The sequence below is a fragment of the Phyllopteryx taeniolatus genome, chromosome 8, assembly GCF_024500385.1.
Source record: "Phyllopteryx taeniolatus isolate TA_2022b chromosome 8, UOR_Ptae_1.2, whole genome shotgun sequence".
NCBI classification, from domain to species: Eukaryota; Metazoa; Chordata; class Actinopteri; order Syngnathiformes; family Syngnathidae; genus Phyllopteryx; species Phyllopteryx taeniolatus.
In genome coordinates, this window is record NC_084509.1 from 29339569 (window position 1) to 29361238 (window position 21670).

The 21670-nt window shown below is 45.7% G+C and overlaps 1 protein-coding gene across 10 annotated transcripts in view; it reads left to right on the forward strand.

The window, feature by feature from the left end:
• Positions 1-21670, forward strand: part of robo2 (roundabout, axon guidance receptor, homolog 2 (Drosophila)) — a 298134-nt gene that overhangs the window by 114546 nt on the left and 161918 nt on the right. For all 10 annotated transcript variants that reach the window (XM_061781153.1, XM_061781161.1, XM_061781159.1 and 7 more), the window contains exon 2: positions 3856-4182. In XM_061781153.1, the coding sequence (XP_061637137.1) occupies positions 3856-4182 (327 nt within the window). The remainder of the gene's footprint in view (positions 1-3855; positions 4183-21670) is intronic.

The following is a 21670-nucleotide window of genomic DNA, read 5'->3' on the forward strand; positions in this document are numbered from 1 at the left end:
GGTGTTGAAAATGGATGGATGGATGGAGGTCTAGGTGGCGGCCACCTAGAGGTTATGAGAAAGGTGTAGCCTACACTTTCATTCCAATATGACAGGGGTACATATGACTGCATATCCTGTATGTACAGTTTTGGTCATAAGTTTACATTCCCTGACAGAATTTGTGAAATATTATTATTATTATTTTTTTTTAATATGACTGAACAACAACCATCATTTATTTCTTTATGGTTATGTTTTGTTTAATGATAATGCTTTTCTGAAATGCTTGACAGTTTAATTTGAATGCCATTAAAATAAAATTAAATGTGTTTCGCCTGGCCTTTCATGTTTTCTTTAAAGAATTGTACCCATCTTACAAATTCTGCTTGGGTAATCAAGTATATGAGCACAACTGTGTGTTTTCTCATTATTAAATATAAGTAAGGCTGTGAATTTCAAAATAAGAGCAAGTAAATTAAAAAGTATTACATGTTCAAATAAAGTGCTTAACTTCAGAATAATTCTTTGAAAAAAAATGTTTTGATCATATAGGTATTAGCAAAATCATGCATCGTAAAAATGTATTATACATTGGTAGAAGGGTTTTCCAGAATGTTGAGGTCAACTTTGGGGGTGCTCATTATACATGGGTGCGCATTATACATCAGATATTACGGCTATTTAAAGGAGATATATTTTTTATAATTTTTTTTAAACACCCTTTATCTAGTCTCTCTGAAATGAGCCTGTTTTAAGAGGGCGGCCCTGTCACATGCAGAGGAACCAATGCCAAGTGTCGCTTTCGTTTCCGTTAGCGACCACTTGTTCTGAAGTCTACAGAGAAAAGCAAGCTCCCATAAAGAGATGTAAAAGTAAAAACAGGGATTGTATTTTCACCCATGGAGGCAGCACTTCATCACTAAGCCACCGACTTACACTAGTTTCAGCGGAGCCGTGCATGTGGCACATGCAACGGACACCTAAATACGCCCCAGGTGGTCAACCTCGCTGAACATTTTAGTATGTGCCGTTCATCAGAAGCTAATGCTAATCTGGGTGAAGTCCGCAGCTTTGCTTAGCTTTTGGCTTTGACATCATAGCTCTCCCATGTTAACGCTTGAAAATGGCGGCTGTTCAACGCGCCTTACTGAATACTCATGGGCGGAGAAAAACTTGGTTTGACCATTCATACCTGGCCATGGATCCATTTTCTATAGCGTTTCCCCGGTGACCTTGGGCGAGAGGCCGGGTTCATCCTCGACTAGTTGCCAATCAATCGCAGGGGCTGTCAGGTTTGTGCAAACATCCACAGAGCATAAACAGACACATGGTCTCATAAATTAGGTGTCGTGGATCGAGATTGACGGGACTGAAGCCGAATAGGGTTGCTATTGTTAGGGTTTGATCCCTGATCCTAGTGAAAAGCTCAATTTCGAGTAAACAGATGCCCTTTTCGTCCCTCAGCGATTGTCGAACTGCTTCAGGATTGAATCATGCAGTGTGTGAGCTAGCTCTGTTCTTGTAAGCCCTGTCTGAGGGCCCATTTAGCAAGATACCAGTCCTGATCACCAATCAATGGTGGGGAATTGGGAGGAATTAGCACAAATTAGGCAGAAGGGAGTACAGACTACCTCCTGTTCACGGATCAATATGCCACTGTCTGATGCCGGATCTCCCTTTTGAAGGGAAACATTGAAGTTTGAATGCGCGTCCAAGCAGTCGCCACGCTGTTGTGCTTCTCCATCGCTCCAGCAGACCTGACGGACTGAAACGATTGGGGAGAGTGCAGCTTGTCCCTGGCCTCCCCGGGGAGATTTAAGTGGATGGGCTAGCGCTACATGTGCATATCAAGCCAGACAAAGCGCTGGCCTTTCCCACCTTCTTTTTTCCCCTCCACTCCATTCTGAGATTAGCCCTTACGTCGGCACAATGGTCTACGTGCTACACTGCATCCTATTAGCCTCGTGTGGCGCCTCAGGGAAGAGCGCGCTCGTCAATGAAATGCACAGATGCAGCAGCTAATTTCAGGACAAAGCGTGTTAGCCCTCCGGTTTTGTTTGTTGCCGGGTCAATGTGACCGGCTACATGAACACCTTTCGTAAAAAAAAAAACCTCACAGAAATCAAATCAATTAGATTGTATCTAATATTTACTATTTCTGTTATGTTTTTTTTCCAGATAGGCTGATTATCTAATGGAAATTGGAGATCTTATCCATGTTTGTTTGTGTTTTAAATTGGTGTGAAATATGATGGAATGGGTATTAATGCATAATTGGAAAAACAAAACAAAAAAGGACAGCGTATGAATTAGAATTGTGTGCCCCCCCAAGGTAAATTTACATTTATGAAACATATTGACACGAGGGCCCCTGTGTCAATCTACTTGATATAACGTGTAAAAAAAAAAATAGAAATACACAGTATATATTCTAAGAAAAAAGATGAACAAGACCATCGTATTTGTTTTTGTTTTTGTTTCACAGTTTTAAAAGAGTCAACTTTACCACATTTTGCCGCCAACATGAGTCCGTGTGACCTGCGACATAAGAGAAGGGTTATTAACATTTTGGCTGCCAACCCAATCGGACTATTCCAAAGTTGAAAGTGCTCCGTTTGTCTTTTATCGCCTCCGGCGTTTGACGGCGGACCGCTGGCTCTGTGATTGTCGAACGGCTCCCTTGGCTTCCGCCATTTAAATATGTTACAGCGTCACAGGAAGTGGACACGCGCACGCACATACGCACGACACTCAAGAGTCAGGGAGTATTATCTTAGCTGCCAGACTCCCAGCGCTCACCCACAGCCAGCTCTAATAAAAATGGGAGTAGGGCAAGGTTCGCCGCCCCCCGGGGGGATTAGCGTTCGACACGAGCCGAGACCCCTCGGCATAAATATTCACAACGCACGGCCATCTTGACGACGGTGGACTGAACAGTTTTTTACTTGTTTGCGCCTCCTCGTGAAATATTTAATTTCTTTTGTGCGCATCGTAACGATGTGGGCACTTTTTATGCCTCCGTTCACTGGTCACCCTTGGGTCCAATTACCCACAAGCTTGCGCTTGTAGCGTAGACAACAGCAGATGGTTGCTTTTTGTGCGGGTTCAAATGCTGATTAAAGGATCTGGTATGGGTGTGTGTGTGGTTTTTGTTTGTATTTGTATTTGTCTAACCCAAGGCAAAGTGTTGCTTCGTGAGTTAGTGAGTTGTGGTTACAAAAACGTGAGAAAAAAAAGAAATCATTCATTTTGTGGAGTTCTTGCAGGGCCGCTAAAGTAGCGACTGCTTACGTGCCTTGGTGGGTGCTGCTTTTTTGGTTAGCAACAGTGTTCGCAGCAATTGACTCCTTCATATATGTGTGTGAATGACACATCATTGTATGAACTGAGTTAAATACATTACTTTTGGTTGTTTTTAACTGATTTGAGATGGGAAGTGTCTATTTGAGGGAGGTGTTTATTTATTCGTTGTCATAAGGTCAATCTTTTTTTTTGCATGTGAACGATTTGCATGTGACACAATTTCTGTGTCGATCTCCAAAAGAGTACTATGTATGTGTGTGTGTGTGTGTGTGTGTGTGTGGGTCGCTATATTCAAATGCATGGAGTCAAAGTAAAAAGTTGTCCGAAAAATGAATACAGTGGACCCCCACATACTCAGCACCCGCGGATTGTTTTCCAATTTTTGTTCAATTTTTTTTCCCAATTTTTTTTTAGGGTTTAAAAAAAAACAAAAAACCATACGAACACACAGAAAAATCAAGGCTTTTTTCAACATGGTGTACCTGCCACTTTGACATGAAACCACTCGTCGACTCTACCGTTTCTTGTACGTTAAAGCCAATTTTCCTCCTCCTCCTCCTCCTCCTCCAGGATCCCGTCTGCGCCAGGAGGACTCGCCGCCCCGGATCGCCGAACACCCCTCTGACCTGATCGTGTCCAAGGGCGAGCCGGCGACCCTCAACTGCAAAGCCGAGGGCCGGCCCACGCCCACGGTGGAGTGGTACAAGGACGGCGAGCGGGTGGAGACGGACAAGGACGACCCGCGCTCGCACCGCATGCTGCTGCCCAGCGGCTCGCTCTTCTTCCTGCGCATCGTGCACGGGCGGCGGAGCAAACCGGACGAGGGCGCCTACGTGTGCGTGGCCCGCAACTACCTGGGCGAGGCCGTCAGCCGCAACGCCTCCTTGGAAGTCGCACGTGAGTCCCGACCGTATTTCCTTCCTTTCATTTATTTCGCCTCCTAAAACGGAAGCCATTTGGTTGAATGATTACTCTCAAAGAGACGAGATTTACATGTGTTTTACTGCTATTTATACAGAATGAGAGTCAAGGCAAAGCAATGATTACTCGGAGGTACATTCAGTACATTTGGAGCTGAGATTGCTTCTTTGCAGTTCCAAAAAATAACCTCGCGTTTGGACTCGGAGTGATATATGCTCAGTCCGTCATAACCTCCTGTTACCTTTGGTTCTTTGGTAAAAACCAAAAATGATAACAGGGGTTGAACCTGCACTGCTGTTTATGCATACTAAAATCACTCACTGAATGCAAAAAAGAAGTGAGGAATGTATTGCTTCATTTAAGCAAAACGATCAGCGAAAAGAATGGGAACATTTGACTTGGATTAACATAACTTAATAACCTAACTAAACTTACTCATAACCAATAAGAAATGTTCAATAACCAGCTACAGTGCCTTACTAAGCTTTTTATTGAAAAAGGAATCTAGAAGCAAGTCAAATGGTCTATCACATTTATTTTGATGTTTTTTAACTTTATTTTGTATTTTAGACATTTCATCTTGGTTCAATTGTATTCTTTTGCAGTGCAAGCAGGGCATAGGCCCTCTTCGAATCGTTGAGCATGATTCTTCCACCCTTCTGGGGACCTCAACACTCACCCATTTTGGCAAGCCCTTGTATCCGGTGAAAATATTCCTCGACACAACCCCTCAAACCTCATTTAATAGCGCCCACTGGAAAGTTGTAGAAAATAACCTGAGTTTCACAAATCTATCTATAACAGGATGCACAACTCTCAAGGACCCAAATTAAACAGGAAGACAACAATTTGTTGTTGTTTTTTTAGGGTCCTTCAGTTTGAAATGTAATTTGGTGGAAATGTCTATCATAACAGGAAGCATGGCAAATTCTCAAGAACCCATGCATGAAATTGATTAGGAAGTCGGTCATTTTGTTATAAAGCCGCCATTTTGGGCAGATTCCAGGGCTTTGCCGGGAGGGTTAAAACACAGGGAGTCTTTTGTAGGCGGGTCACAGAACGTGGACGTCTATCCGCCAGTCGTGGATCAAAGTTGTAATGGATATTTCTTACCCGGGTTGGCTGGGTTGTATCAGAAGCGAGTGTCAGGCCCAAAAAATGTGATCCTGAGATCAAATGACCTTTGAAGAAGAGCTTCAGGTGGGCTTCCAATGGGGCTCAGGTCCCCCAGGCTTCTCAGTACTTTGTATTGGAAACATAATTCCACTACAATGAGTTTTCTTTATGGTTGCGGTTGCGGTTTCATTTAATGTACTTGTTGGCAGTGAGCGGTTCTTTGTGCTCCTTGAAGTACCTCCACCGCCCCGAGTACATCTTCGACTTCCCTTTAAGTGTATTTCCGCCTTGTGATCTGGAGGAAATTGGCTTATGTGTTGGGAGAATCTAGCGGGGGCTGGTGCCCACCTTTTGATCTCGCCCCCCTGCTTTCCCATGAGTCGTAGGAGAAGTCCCACCGCCCCCCCAAGTGCGACACTGGGCGACAGCAGCTTGATCTATTGATCGCTGTAAGAGGGGTTCTCCGGGTCTAAATGAAAATTCATAAAAAATAGATGGACTCAGTGGATTATTTTCGGTTTTCCCTCCTTGTCATATTTCTCTGCCTTAGTCCACACGGCCGCTTTTGTGTAACCTGCAGAAGGGCGTTTGGACAGAGATTTGAAGAGGGGGGGGGACGTAGCTTTGAAACTACCAGGATTTTCTGACGCCTCAGCCCGACCAGAGCTCAGCCAGATGGCTGCTGGTTTGAAACTCCAAAAAGTATCAAACAAACTAACTAACTGGACCACTGTCTTGCGAGTAATTGCTACATTTGCGGAACTAAGGTGATTAAGGATATTAGGTAAAAACCGCCTCTGGGAGTTCGAGTGCGAGCTCATAACAAGTTAGTACTGAGCAACATACATATTGGTGTTATTATTACATCAGTGCAAGATCACGGCAAGGGTAACCATCTTGTACTGCATTATGTGCAACAATAATCTTATATTTAGACACAATTGCCATGCATATTATTGTTTGAAGTGTGGCCTCCTGACACAGAGACGATGGATCTCCTGATTATTTTGAAACGAAAGGAGAGCTTTCCCATACTTAAAACGTAAGGCGTGGTCATCCTGGTGAAAAGTTACTTTGGGTTAGTGGCTGCTGGTGTGACTTGCCTGCGAGCAAGTTTTGCCCCTAAGCCAGTTTCACTTAAGAACATGAAATTTGGTAGGTGCAACTACCATGAGTAGACCGTCAAAGAAGTCTCAAGAACCCAAGACAGAAAAGTCTGCCATTTTGGTTTGTTGTGGCTATTTTGGGGTGCTTTTGTCTATTTCCACGGGATCCCTGGCAAATTTGAAGCTGTACTAGACAGATTAGCGACACAAAGTTTCAAACAATTAAGAGTTTTTGTCATTATGGGTGGGCAGTGTATGGAAACGAAGTCCAATGACTCGCCATAAAACGTGAAAGTTGCAAAACTGAGCTGCTTCAGGTCAGAGCTCGACCAAACATCTTGTGTCTGATGTCAGTAATTGGCAGCTTTCATTTCTTTTTGGAATATAGCACCAGATTTAGCTCCCGAAATTCATGTTTGGCCATTCCGTCGGTTAGCTCATTTTCAGGGCTCAGTGCTTTCTCCGTTTTCTCTTTCAACCAAGATCCTCAGGAAGGGGTTTGGGCGGAGGCACGGTGGGGGCTTAATCTCCCTGCCTTTGGCTTACCACGGTGATTAGCTTTATCAGGCCCTGACATCCCTCGAGTGATTGTAAAGCTGAAGCTAATGGCACAAGAAAAAGCAACGTTTAAATCCGTATCTGCGTTAAAATGGTTTTGTGCTCATGATCGGTCCGGTCACAGCCACCTCAGCCCCCGAGGTACAACCTCACCCTCCCTTTGCACACCTTCAACGCCCCCACTCCCTTCCGTCCGTTCACGAGTGGCCGAGCAAGGACCCCGGTGAGATAATTGAATTGCCGCTCTGAAACAGATTGAAGTCAGTGTCCGCGGAGAGGAGTTACACCGCCGAGGGCCGGACATCACGCCGGGCGCCCCGTCGGAAAAAGAGGGAAGGTGGGGCAAAGAGGAAGGGAAGACGGGCTGGGGGACGGGGGGTCCCCGCCTCCAACAGACACCTCTGTATTATTCATGGAAGCCACATTGGGGGATGTCGGGTATGACCGTGTTTTCTTGAAGTGTTAGGTGTTGTACTTGCGATGCTAACAGTGGTTATTAACTCGGCCGAGGACACCATCGTTGCGATTGTGCGTGAGCGGTCATTTGCACGACATGAGGCAAAGTTCAAGTCAATAGCAATTTGTCCTTTGAAAGGCATGATTGAAATATTTGAAAAATCAATACTAGAAACATTTTCACATAATTTGGTACATTATTTCAGAATTTGAACAATTACAAGCTAGTTGAAGTTAACAACACGAGGTCAATAAAGTACATTATCATTAGCTCTGTTTGTGACGTGAAAGCCTTATAGTTATCCATACGTAGCTAGTTTTTATCTTACCAAACATGCTTCCCTATATTGGTGAGCAGCTTTGTTTTTATGCCAAGTCAGTAAAGTTCACTGACATGCGAAGCCAACGTGCAATGGCAAAAACTTAAATCCTTCGCAATTGAACGTCGCACATCTGCCGAGTAGACACGGTTCAAATTTGGTCGCGATGGCACAAACTCTCTAGGGCCAAATGGTAATGGCCCCAAAATGGCGGACTTCCTGTGTCTTTTCGGGAGTTGACTTTTTTTCCTTTCACGACAGTATGTCAAAAGATAACGTAAATTCAGCGAGCATCTTTTTATGGCCTCTCATCAGATGCCTTGCTCTGCCCACGCTCAATGGCAAAAACGAAAATGATTTCCAATTGCGCGTCACCCATCTGTTTAGTATACGTACTCCAAATTTGGTAGCGGTTGGACCAAAGGGTTTCTAGAAACGGCCAAAACGACAAAATGACCTTAAAATAGTCGCTTCAATCCAAAATGGCAGATGTCCTGTGTTTTTTAGGCATGGTTTGCGCAAACTTTTTTTCTGAGTCTATTTATGATACGCATGCCTACCAAATTTCATGTTGCTATGCGAAACTGGGTTCCGGGCCTGATTTGTATTCCCCCCCGCCCCCCCCCCCCCCCCCCCCGCGTTGTCATCCGAAGCCATGCAAAAGTGCCCGAGAGTCGCCACGGCGCGATAGATCTGTCGCTTATAAGAAAGGATGTGCCCCCCTTTTCTCTTTTCCCGAATGAACTGGGTCAATGAGCAGCTTCATAAATCATTGTGTCAGGAACGCTAGCCGAGGCGCTGCTGAATAAATTGCTGGCGCGGCATACGTATCTATATCTATATATCTACATGTATGTGTGTGTGTATGCAGTATAAGTGTGACAGTGCGCACCTGGGGCGAGAGCGTCGCCTGGAAAATGTTCATTGGCTCTGTGGTATGCGGCGCATGCAAGCAGAAAGGGCGAACGGTTGCACTTTTAATTGTTCTAATGCGACTTCGGCCTTCTGACTTGCATGCGCTGCGGCTCAAGTTGTAGACCTTGTCACCCTCCTTATATTGCGGCTGTACGAATGTTTCGGCTGCAGCGTCTGCTGAGCTTCTTCTTGTTCTTTTTTTGGATGATTGTATTATTTATCCATCGGCGGCACGTTGAATGGATATTTATCCATCCATTTTCTACAATGTGCAGTATGTGAGCTGGAGCCTCTCGCAGCTGACTTTGGGTAAACCCTGTACTGGTCGCCAGTCAATCACAGGGCACATGTGGACAAACACCGAATCACGCACACTTTTTTAAGAAACCTAACAAACAGGTTTTTGGAATGCGGGACTATGCCGGAGAAAAGTAACGCAAGCACGGGGAGAAAATGCAAATCCCGCGTAGGAAAGCGGGGGCCGAGAATCGAACCCAGAACCTCAGAACTGAGTGGCCCAGGGTGATAAAAACCTGTCCTGTTCCTGTTTTTATATATTTTTCAATTCGTTTTTGAATTTGCATTTTGTTTTTGTATAATTAACCATGCATCTGCTTTCTTCGTTTCTCGTCAATTTGACCCGCTGTGTGTTTATCATCAAAGAAATAGGATAATTCTATTTTTTAATTAAAAAAAGAAAAGGTAACAGTTGAATCCTATTATACACGTAGCCTACAGTTGATTGTATTTTTTTTTTTTCCTACATTTTTAAATGGGTCAATTTGACCTACAACATAACAGGCGCGTTGACGGGGACATATTTGGATCTCTGGAGGGCCATCCGGTGTGTAATTGCACAATCAAATTACATTTTTGTGAGCTGCCCATGACAGAAAATGTCTTTAAAACCATTTTGGCACGACTAAATGATTGAAATAATAGCCCCGTCACACCAAATGTCTCCACTCCAGCGGGCAAAGAACCACCATTTACTTCTCTTGCAATAAACAAAACTGTCACGTGAAAGCTAAGCAGAGCTGCATTGTTGTAGGTTGCGCCACAACCAGAAAAACCCACAACAAAAGTGCCCACGTACCCAAATAACCACAAAGTGCCATAGAGCGGCTGCTCACATGTCACAGACATTTTGATTCAGACACCAGGGGAACTGTTTAAATTTGGGGGGAAATGGCTTCATATGCAAATGAAACAGATGCTTTACTAAATGCTTCCTGAAATGGGATCGGCTGACTTTTTTTTTTTTTTTTTTTTTCTTCCTCTGATATCACCTAATGTGCCTGTCCTCCGATTAAGCGGCGAGGTCGGTAGCATTCGGTGAGGTAATTAGCAGGGAAATGGAGCAGCGGGGAGAGCGAGGGAAGCGGTCAACATACGAGGAGGAAGAGGAGGAGCGGCTAATAAAGAGAGGGAGCGGCAGAGCAGGTGGGGAGCCAGGTTGAAGTCTTTCACCACAGCTCATCTGCGCTCATTAGGACTTTTCAGAAATGAGACGGCGCACTCAATCAACACGCAAACAAAAAAGAAAGAAAGAAAACCAACCCGGTGCGCTCATTTAATCCCCACGTGGACCTCCTCGAGTCATAATGAAGGCTAATGAAGACCCGAGCAAAGATGCAATCGTTACCGCACATTAATGATGCATGTTACAGTTAGAATGTAAAAGCAGGATGTTTAGTTGAGTGTAATTTGTATTTCAATGTACCCTCACCAGCCGCAACATTAGGAACACCTGCACAACACAAGAGATGTTGCTGAAAATGGTAACTGCCACCGTGGGGGACCTAGGTTCAAAACCCCGACTGGACCATCCGCCAACATCCCCCGGACTCACGGCTGTGGTGTCCTTGAGCAAGACACTGATACCCCGAAATGCTCCCCGGGCGCTTCAGCTGCCCCCTGCTCCAGTGTGTTCCACTAACATGTGTATGGGTTCACTGTGATGGGTTAAATGCAGAGAACAAATTTCGTGTGCATGCATGCATGTTCATGACAACAAAAGATGATTCTTCTTCTTCTTCTTCAAGTTATGCCGCGTGTCGTGTCCCATGTCGCACAAGGTAGTTCAAAATACCATTCTGCCACTAGGGGGCCCCCTTATCGACGTGTCACCCATGAAATTTGGTCAAGCTCCGACCTTGTGGGACCGCGTTATATGCCGAGTCATCAAGCTTCCCTGCGAGCACAAAAAGAAAGATATACCCGAATGTTCTGTCGGCTATGTAGGATTCTAATTTGGTATCAATTGGACAACATCTTTCAAACTAATTCGTATATTGAATGCAAGAAATGGCCAAAACGACCCCAAACATTGGATTTCAAACCACAATGTCGGACATCCTGAGTCTTTTGGGGCATGGGGTTTTTGAGACTTTTATGTGGGTCGGCTCAGGATAGACAGATCTTCCAATTTTCATGTTTCTAAGTGAAAGTGCCCTCCGTGGGCAAATCTTCAAATGTATCTTGGCAGGCGCGACAAAGCCAATGACCTTGGGGAGCTGACGAATTCGACTTGTGTTTTATGGCGCTCCATCAAATCAAATGACAAAAATTAAAATCTCTCACACCGACCTGTTTTGCACACTTCAAATTTAGTAGCAGTCCAACAAAATCTCTCATACAAGTTGCTCTTTGAAGGAGCCCTGGAAAATGGACCCGAAAATGGCCACTTCAAACCAAAATGGCAGACTTCCTGTATATTTTCAGGCAAGTGTTCTTGAGACTTTTTTTTACCCATGAGAGACGTGCCTACCAATGATCCCATTGCTAAGTGAAACTGGCTTTCGGGGCTGAAAAAAACAAAAACAAAAGTTCTGTGAAGCGCTTACCCAACCAGAAAAGGTGAGAATGTTGTCACCAGATAGCAAGGCGCTCGCTGCCTCGGTGTGGGGAACATCTTCGTCCGATAACGCGCCAGCGAGGACACGTTCACGATTAGACGCGTCAGTTCCGTGTCCGCGCAGCTCGGAGCTCGGCTCAAGAAGAGGCGTTGTTATCTGTTGTGATTCACACTCTCTCACGTTTGGAGCTTCAAAGCTCCGCAGACCCACAGTTCAACGAGCATGAAATGATAAACTCTGTCGCCGTTTTGCTTGTTCTTTGGCTTTTTGTGTCAATGATGGCAGAAGTACTCACACTGTGCAGAAGTACAGATACTCGTGGAAAAAAAAGTCTGTTTTGAGTGCTAAAGAAACACCAGTAAGTAGCGGTTCACATTTTCGATTATCTTAGACTTGAATCGAACAGATTCAATGAAATAAGATGAAGTGCTATCACACTCGTTTTTCTTTCTTCTCCCGCCATGATGTCACGCCGGAGTTTAGAAAGCGCATTAAAACGAACGTCACGAGAAGAAGAAGTGAGCTGTCATCCCAGGAACGGTGAGCTCGCCTCTTCTCACGCCCATTAGCGGCCGGCAAAGACGAAGCACCCATCGGCGGCGTGCTTTTTGTTCCATTATACGGCCCTCCTCTCACACTCGCCCGCTTTCACTCTTTTATAGTGACACGGTTATTGATGGCCTCTCCGCGGCCGACAATGCGACTCTATTGCTTTTGTCTGCCTGGCTTTTGGCATCGCCTCACTTTTGCGATCTCGCCTCTCCGCTTTGACGGCAAAATAAGCATTTGCATTCAATTCGGTACAAGTGCGTGTCATCTTTGTTACAGAGTGCACGCAAGAAGCTCCCTTCCCCAAAAATGAATAGAAAATAAATAAATATCGCCCTGCGATGTTTGAAAAAATTAGCCCCCGACACCAGTTTAACTGACTGACCCTAAATTGGGTGAACATGTCTTATCACTATAGGACGCACACAAAAAAAAATTTCAATGACCTGTGCCTGAACTTGAACAGGAAGTCAGCCATTTTGGTTTGAAACAGCCGTTTCAGGTGAATTTCCGGGCTCATACTTTGACAAATTTGCCCTAATGAGCAAAAAAGCAAGTATCCTTGACAGATGGCTGATGCTCAATCGAAAAACTGTTTTTATTTTTTTTTGCCTACGCTTTCTAATGTGGGCAAAGCATGGTGTCAAAATTTGATCATCATTCCAAGAAATTTCACTCAATATTGAGTGAAGGATAAACGATGGTGTTGCAGTTTGTTGTTGTTTTTTTTTGCTTTCTTTTTTGTTTGCTCTTGTTCGTTTGATAGTTAAACATGCAGCAGGTTCGCAAGAAGGAAGCGTAACAGGAGCTTTAAATGAACAGAGCCTTGCCTGCCGGCGATCAGACAGCGTTCTAAATTATTGATACGTATCTGCAGGCCGATTATTGATCAATTCCAACGCGCAGACTTGCTCGCAGGCTTCTGCTTTAATGGACGGATTCCGCTTTGATTTCACATTTAATATTGACCGAATTATTGTGATTTATTCAAGCCTCTATTATTTTGATGAAGCAGACTTACTGTGAGGACTGCACACGGTCTGTGTACAGTATCTGCCGTCAGGGTGTAGTGGTAGTAACTGTTCGGCAGGTCTTTTTTTTTGCTTACAAGTGGGCCAAAGAACAAGTGAGTCATAATAACATTAATCAACAACTGTGACCTCCAGTCGAATCCCTGTAGCTCTCTCAGGGGTGGCTTGGATCCTGTGACCCCTAAAGAACGCTTTGCCCTCCCCTATCCACCCCAGGACCATCATTCTTAAACCCGTTGAACGCAACCTCTTCCCCCGGGCACCTACACTGAGATCCTCAAAGGCTGCCTGAAAATGATCATCCATCATGGAGAGGAAGGTGAAGGAGGGCTGAAGTTCAGGTGCCGGATGATTTGGCTTTGAAGCGTATATCGCTGAAATTGATCCACACCGTGGTGTGTACGTGGAGTGTTGTGTCGTTCTGCACCGGTGTCCCTGGTTCAAATGCTCATTATGCCCTCGGTTACACATCCTTGCAAGTATATAAGTTCCATAATTGATCTTGCCTCAAGGTCTTCACCAACCACGGTTATTCCTGCTTATTTTGGATGGAAACGATACCTGAAATGCACACACATACACTGAGAAATAGCTGAGGTAAAATGCTTTTCTGGCAGCTATTAAGGACAGCTCCCCTGTGAAAGTAGCCCTCTGGGAGTGCAGGAGACTGGATTTCAGCCTCATTACGGAGACTGCGTGGATGGATGGATGCTAGAAGGATGGAGGTGTGGAATTATGCAAAGTGGGAGGCTGTGATCACAAATTAGCCGTTGACTGAAACAGGTGTTAGGTTGCTATTTTTCTGGCTATGTTTAAATAGATTGCACTTGGTTTATTAATGAAACATTGCCGCAGCTCCCCCATAACCATTCGGAGTTATTGGATCCCCGGATATGTTATGACTTAGTGATTTCTTGACGGCACAGTCCGACATTGTGCTGGGCTCCGATTACATTTGCTGTTAAGGGACACTTATCGCCCTGGACAGCTGCAGGCCAGGGTTTGTAACCCGATCCTTCCGTCTCTTCTCCCTCCATCACTCTCTCTCCCCGCCAATTTCGCTTGCTCTTCCACCACTTGAACGCGATACTCACAGCATCTGATCACGTTCAAAAAGCTTATTACAACTAGGAACTCCGGTGTCCAGTTGAGGTCATCTTGCGCTTTGAAGGAAAAGTGGCTTCCCGACTGCTGTGTGCACCTGTTACACTTCAGCACTGAGGGGCAGGGAGTGATACAGGGTCTTAGTGTCATTTGTTGTGACTCTAAGGCCACATACAGTTCAGTTCAGCTTCCCGGTCTACCTCGGGGAAAGCTAAACCCTTATTTGGCTTGATCTTGAAACCTGCAAAATGGAAAACCATACCTTTCCTGTTTTTGTTTCGCATTTAGCGACGAGTCCTGTTGCATTTGACCATGATGTTTAGCATTGGCGCTTTTAAAACCACTGTGCTAAAGGCATTTGTCGGTTGCGTTCACAGCTTCGGACAACGGAAAGGCATCCTAATGAACCTGGAAACTGTTTGGCACTTTCACACTGCCTTACCGGCAAGTTGGTGCATCTGAAGTCTAATGGTAGAGCCAGGATTTGTTAGCTTTGGCTTTCCAGACAGAACTTTCTGAAATGGGACATTGCTGTGTCCCTCGGGGTGTTGTGGCTTCCCACTTTGAGGTAATCGGATGCGTGGAGAGACCGAATGAGCCGGTAGAGTCTCAGGTGCTAAACTGAACTCTTTTCCCAACTTCCAGCTGTAGCCTCTGTTACGCCTCTGCTACTATGTCAGAAGCCTTCAAGTTCGCTGGTCAACTTCAAGTCCCACCATACCGTATCGGCCCCTTACACACAGAACAGCGAGCCAGCTTTGACAGTGCATTTAATAAAGGAGCTTTTAATCATCTCGAGGATACTCCTGGCTACCTCAGTCATGCTTAATGGATTGTGACCAGGTGGGAACAGATGACATCACATGCAGAATGGACACGAGAGCTGCGGTATGCGCGACCACCTGCCTGCGCAGCTGCGAGCGTGATTAGAGTCGAGCCAGGCCGACGAGCGCCCGTCCAAAAACGGCGGACAGGATGCTGACACGCCGTGCCTGAACGGCAGATACGAGATGGCGGCCGTGCTGGAAAAGCAGGCCGCCTCGCACAGATCACTTAAGCGTGGCAAAAGGCCAACTGAATAGGAATCAGAACCGGCCCATTCAAATGCTAAACAGAATCTTATCTCGCCGCCTCTGCTGCTGGCCTTCGTGCTCGATACCGCCTGGGGCAAAGCTATTAATGCACTTGCAGGTGCCTTCCATGTTTCTCTTTGTGCTTTAAAAAAGATACCGCCGGCGTAAAATTTGGAGGAATCTGTTGTTCTACAGACAGAAATACAAGAACGCATCAGGCTGTTGGTTGTACCAACTTTGAGTTGTCACCGAGGCGTTCTGTGGCTCATTTGAAATTGACTGAAGCTACTGGCCTTATTTTTGTTGTTTTCTTGTTTTTACGATAGGTTTCTGATTATTTTTGAATTGGCAAAAACTTCTTCATGGATGGTATATTAAATTGATTTTCCAATATTCATAAAAAGTGATTTAAAAAAAAAATCAAATTCAATAACATCTTCTTTGATGATTAAACACGCAGCCAAGTAGTAACCCATGAACATTTCTGGTATACCAAAGGAACCAAACGGGAGCAAAAGCCATGAATGCTCTTCACGTCATGTCTTAACAGAGATCATTTGTAAAGGCATCAGTGCTAATGCACACATGCACAAACTCACTTTCAAACTTTCTTTTTTTTTGATTCTGGCAGAGTGAACATTGTGCTGTTTGAGAGCTAAATCAACCCTGGGACATTGCGTCGTAATGGAGTTGAAAAGAGCGACTTAATTGGCCAACATATCCACGCCCGGGCATTAACCGTTGCATTTGCATTTTCACTTTTTTTCCCCTTCATTCGCCCCTTTGAAAAGGTCTCCGTGCTGTGCATGTGGAGCAGACATATGAATTATAACTCCGGCACTTCATGAATATCGATTTGGCTGCCACTGCTGCTAAGTGGGAGGTTGCAGAAAATGTTGAAAATATGCGGAGTTGGATACATTTGCAATTAGCCGGTTGTTAGTTCCAGCACCTGATGTGTGATTGGTTTAATTGACTGTTTCTTTGGTACCTTAACTCACACACATGAAAAAAAACACCAATGATAATTCAACTAGTCGACTGACTGAATGTTGGCCAATGGATTCAAATTGTGTGTGTTTTGGTTATCTTTCCTCAGCAAATACAAAAATATAGAAAGGGGGGAAGTTGCAAAATCGGCCCGATTGTTTTTATGTGTTTACCAGGCCGAAGCAGCGTAGAACAAGGATAACGGATGGATAAATCAATGGCCTTGGATACACGTCGCAATTCTCAGACGTTGTCGAGCTGTTATCAGATCTTTGGAATCCCCAGCGCAGGAACGTTGTCGGCATGATTCATTTCCGCTCGTGGCGTGTCGGGTCCAGATATCCGACCTTTGGCCCTGCTCTAGACACGACCCCCGACTGGTCTTCGATTGACCATCAATCGACCCACAGAAGGCCCGAGAACGGCGCCGATTACGGCTGCATCTCCAAGAGAAGATGTCGCAGTGATTCCTCTCTTGTCAGAGCAAGAAAAGCAGCCATCTTTCAATTTAAGGCCGAGGGGATATGAGGCATCTGTCATCATATTTGTTCCTACAATTCTTTGCTTCTCTTGTGAATGCGGCAAACTCCGACATCAATCATTGTCAGTTTCACCTCATTTCCTGCTTCATGACGAATGGCCCCCGAAAGCTATTGCGACGTTGACCAGTCTGAACCCTTCCGACTCGTTCCTGCTCTTTTTTACATGACAATAGGCCTACAGACACTTTGAGGGGAAACCAGACCTCGGCCTCCCTTGCGTTGGCTGCTATCGCTCCTCGGCATCTTGCCTTCCTACAACGTCTTGCCCCCCTTCCCCTTTCGCTATCCTCTCCATTGCTTCCGTATCGCCCCAAATTGCTGCTCCCTAACTGGCCGTCGATGATAACAATTTAAAACCAGCCGGCCGACACACCTCCTTTCTCCTGGTGAAAGCAAATCAAATAGCAAGCTAGCGCTTTATTAAAAATGAAATTAGCAGACCTTTCTAATAAAAGCGGAATTTGTCGCCAGGCTCAATCAATAAAGGACGCTGATGAGGGGAGCGGCGTTATTGGGAAGAGGAGAACAAAACGCTTTGGGATTTCATTCATTTCAAATTCAATGCCCGCTGGGGTGTCGTAATTAGGGCCCGAGCATGCAGTCTAAAAGGTACTCTTCAAATGGTTTATTATTGTTGGACCAAATGAATCACCATTTTTAGGGGTTTGCTAGCCCCTGATAACTCTTTGAAAAAGAAATACCCTGTAGCCAGTTGAACATCCATCCATCCATCCATCCATTTTCTGTCGCGCTTCTCCTCACGCGGGTCGCGGGCGTGCTGGAGCCTATCCCAGCTGTCATCAGGCAGGAGGCGGGGTACACCCTGAACTGGTTGCCAGCCAATCGCAGGGCACATAGAAACTAACAACCATTCGCACTCACAGTCATGCCTACGGGCAATTTAGAGTCTCCAATTAATGCATGTTTTTTGGGATGTGGGAGGAAACCGGAGTGCCCGGAGAAAACCCACGCAGGCACGGGGAGAACATGCAAACTCCACACAGGCGGGGACGGGGATTGAACCCCGCACCTCAGAACTGTGAGGCTGACGCTCTAACCAGTCGGCCACCGTGCCGCCCAGTTGAACATAGCAACATGAAATTTGCTCATTGAGTCCACCACCTGCAAAAAAAGTCTCAAGAACGCATACAGGGAGTCTGCCAGTTTCAGTCAACGAATAAATCAAAACCTGTATTTAACCATAAAATAAAATTTCAAAAAATAATAAAAACATTGAGACCGAGGTATCTTTTTCAAGGGTGATCTGGCAAAGAAGGAAGAACACAATTCATGTCATAACAATACAATGTATATATAAAAGAAGACAGTACACAGTATATGAAGGTAAACTTGAAAGTATACTTAAAAGAACACAGTATAATTCCAAAAATAAAACTGCCATCAGTCGGCTACTATCCACCCAGAATGGAGAGCAGTAAATACTGATCACCCAATTTTTGGTTTGAAGTGACCATTTAAAGCTGATATTGTCAGCACAATCGCTGCTTCACAGACAAAGCCGTCTTGGAGATTTTGGCCGATTGCTACCAACTTCGCACCACGTGGACAGATGGGTGACGCTAACATGTGAAACAGTTGAGATTTCGTTATTGCATGCGGGAGGAGCGTGATGACTTGCCATTAAACACAAAAGTGTAAAAACTCAACTCCACAAGGTTCGAGCTTGAGCAAACCACCACTTGAACAAACCACTATTTGCGAGGGGCCGTTCAATTATTCTCGGAGCTTCACTTTCAGAACCCCCCACAAGCCCGCAATCGCACCTCACCGCTCCTGACTGCATTCGTGTGCCAGCAACACCACCGCCCTCACACTCAATCACCCGCGGATGCTGGGCCCGGGAACGTGGCGTCATTAACTTCTTTGAGTGGCAGACGTTAAGCGCGACCCAGCGCCGCCCACTGGCTCTCCCTCATCCCCCATCAACCGCATTGCTTGACTCCGCCTCACCCACACACCCAGTACCAGCAGCCACATATTTTATGCACTCGATGCTCGGTCAAGGGTGAATGAGATGAGAATGCAGCACGGGTGATATTTGTTTGCATTTGTGGGTTTGTTTTTTCATGCCTGAATAAGACGGCGAGCCGACTTTTAGGCGTTAGCTTTGGTGTGGCGCGTGCTGCCGAAGTCCCTGTCGCGCTGTGCCCCCGTCTCATTCATCACAAGGCTCGGTGCCGGATCCGCCGACAGCCCTGCAACCAGGTGGCTTACCACCTCCTTGCGCTCTGGGAAGGCGTCATGATGTGCTGACAGGAAGAAGGCAGTGCACCAATAACAGCTGCCGGTGGTCATTTGAACCAGCCCCCTTCCCAACCTTCCTCCTCTCTCCAGCCAAACCAACCCCGCTCGCCCCTGCCCACTTAATCCACGTGTCCCCCCGCCACCGAGCTGTTTGGCTTCCTCTTGTCTAAGGTTCACGAGTTTTGACCCGAGGGGTCAGAGGTCGACGAAGTTACCGCTGCATCGCTCGGCAACGTCGCACCTCAACGGAGCCGGTCGAGCATGACGGATGGAGGCAGGCGGGCGGTGAATTGTCACCTACTACAGTGTTCAAGCTGCAACATCAGCTGTATTCCCCCCACCTTCTAATTCCGTAGCGGTGTGTGGTGTTATTTAACTTTCGTGTGCTATTTGCTTTAAGGGTCAGGGGAGGCATAAAAACGGCTTTTCGAGGTGGAAAGCTGTGGGATGCTGGCAATGGTTGGGGAAGCGTTCCGTGGTCTAGTTGTGTCACCAGCGTGTAGCTGTGCTGTCACTTGTCCCTAATTGGCCCAGATCGGCTCAAAGCGCACTGACCCACCCTGTCTTTCTCTTTGTGTGTGTGTGTGTGTGTGTGTGTAGCCCTTTTCTTGTGAGTGTCTATCCTCCACCAAGCTAAGACAATGGCCTTCACATGCTCATCTCCACTAATGGATGCTAAATCCTCCTCTGGTTCCTGCAGCTACAGTATATGAGGCTTCACGTCAGCCTCCTAAAATAATGAGAATGTAGTCAGTGGGTGGGGCGTTGATCTAATCCCGATCGGAGACCCCATTGATCCGCCGCTGGCGGGAGGTCGCCTTGGGGTCAGTACAAGAACCGACGATGACACGCTTCATCGTTCGGGACAAACCAATTGCGGCACTTTCAAATGCCGCGACACTGCGTATCCATCTCGCCCGGCGCATTGTCGTCTATTAAAGTTGCAGCCGCCACCTCGTTTAGCGGCGCTGCAATCAGTCAACCGGTCGGAATCCAAACAGGGCCCGTTGTCCCTTCTGGGCCAAATGGAGGATCTATGATGTGCTCCGAGGGCTCTGGGAATGACCCTCCAGCGTTGCATCCTAGATGACGCTCTAATTGGATGGGGTGACCTTTCCTTCGAGTAATTTTGAAGGGGCTGATGGTCCATGTGGAGGGGGGGTTCTAACACATTAGAACGCAGCAGGGAAGTCCTGATTGATGTTGGGGATGAACAGTGGCAGGTAGCGGGATGGCAACATGTGAGGCGACAGCTGTTGAAAGGGAAAGAATGTAACAGTCGGTCGGCCACACAGGGGGTTGACACCACTATATATATTGTACAAATTGGTATTTTATTACATATTTTATAAACACTCTTTTAATCGACAAAGCAGATTTAATTAGGGCCCTTCTTGGAATTGCTTTGTTTCGACATCATTTGACATTTTAAAGGTTTTTCCCACACTCAAGAACCAGAGTGTATATCTCCGGAACAGTGTACATTTCAAATTTAAAATTCAAAATTCAAAATTCAAAATCGCCGTTTTGAGGGACACTCCCATCATAAACACGCTACATTTTGCAGGTGTGTTCATGCTGATGAAAATGTCTTTTTCAAAGAAAACATTGGCAAGACCGGGTCAGTTGCACCCACTGGCGTTTCGGGAAAATTCAGCCCCTGAAGCAGCTTTTACTTAGCAACATGAAATTTGGTAGAAATGTCTATCATTAGTAGACCCACAAAAAAGTCTCAAGTGGACTTGCTTTAAAAGTCACAGGAAGTCTGCCATGTTGGTGTGAAGCGGCCATTTTAGGTTCATTCGGGACATTTGTAGGGGTCCTTGTCCTCGAGATTGTTTAAGATTATGAAAAAAATTCAAACCACATAAATTAGGCATATAGATGAGTGAGTGAGTTTATGACAGTTCACGGGTGTGGAGCATGACAGAATTTTGCTGAGTTGCCATAAAAACCTAAACTCTAATAAATCCGCACCACAAGGTCAGAGCTTGACCCAAACGTGTTGTGTTGTGTTGTGTTGTGTTGTGCGATGAAGAGATGAATCGGTGTCCCATACTGGCCGAAACGTATGCTTGTAATAACTCCCAACTTCCACGCTTGTTTCTTCGAGCCACCATATTGCATCCTAGCAGTGATGGCTCGGGCTCGCCGCTCTCACAATGCTGGCAATAAGTGAGAAATATATTCCAAAACGTATACTGTGGATGTGCTGCATATTCTGTAGCTCATCTGCACGTCAAAATCGCAATATCACATCAATTGGTGTGCAATAACACTGCCGATATGGGCATTTCTGCAATAAAGCTAGTGTGTTTGTGTTCTGTGTGTTCACCCCTCAATTTGGGCTGTTGTTGGGATTTGCATTCAGGGCTAACGCCGCTTCCTCGGATCCTGGCAGAAATTCATTTCTTTGCATCAATATGAGCTTCAGTGGGGCTTTCCATTGGCGTCACATTGAATGCAGTGAGGTAAATAGGCGCCTTTCGACAGCGTGCCTGCATATTTAGTTGGCTTGATCCTCGCAGGCTATGCGGTAACAGTGCTTTACATAAAGAGGCATGTTGTGACAATTGGTGAA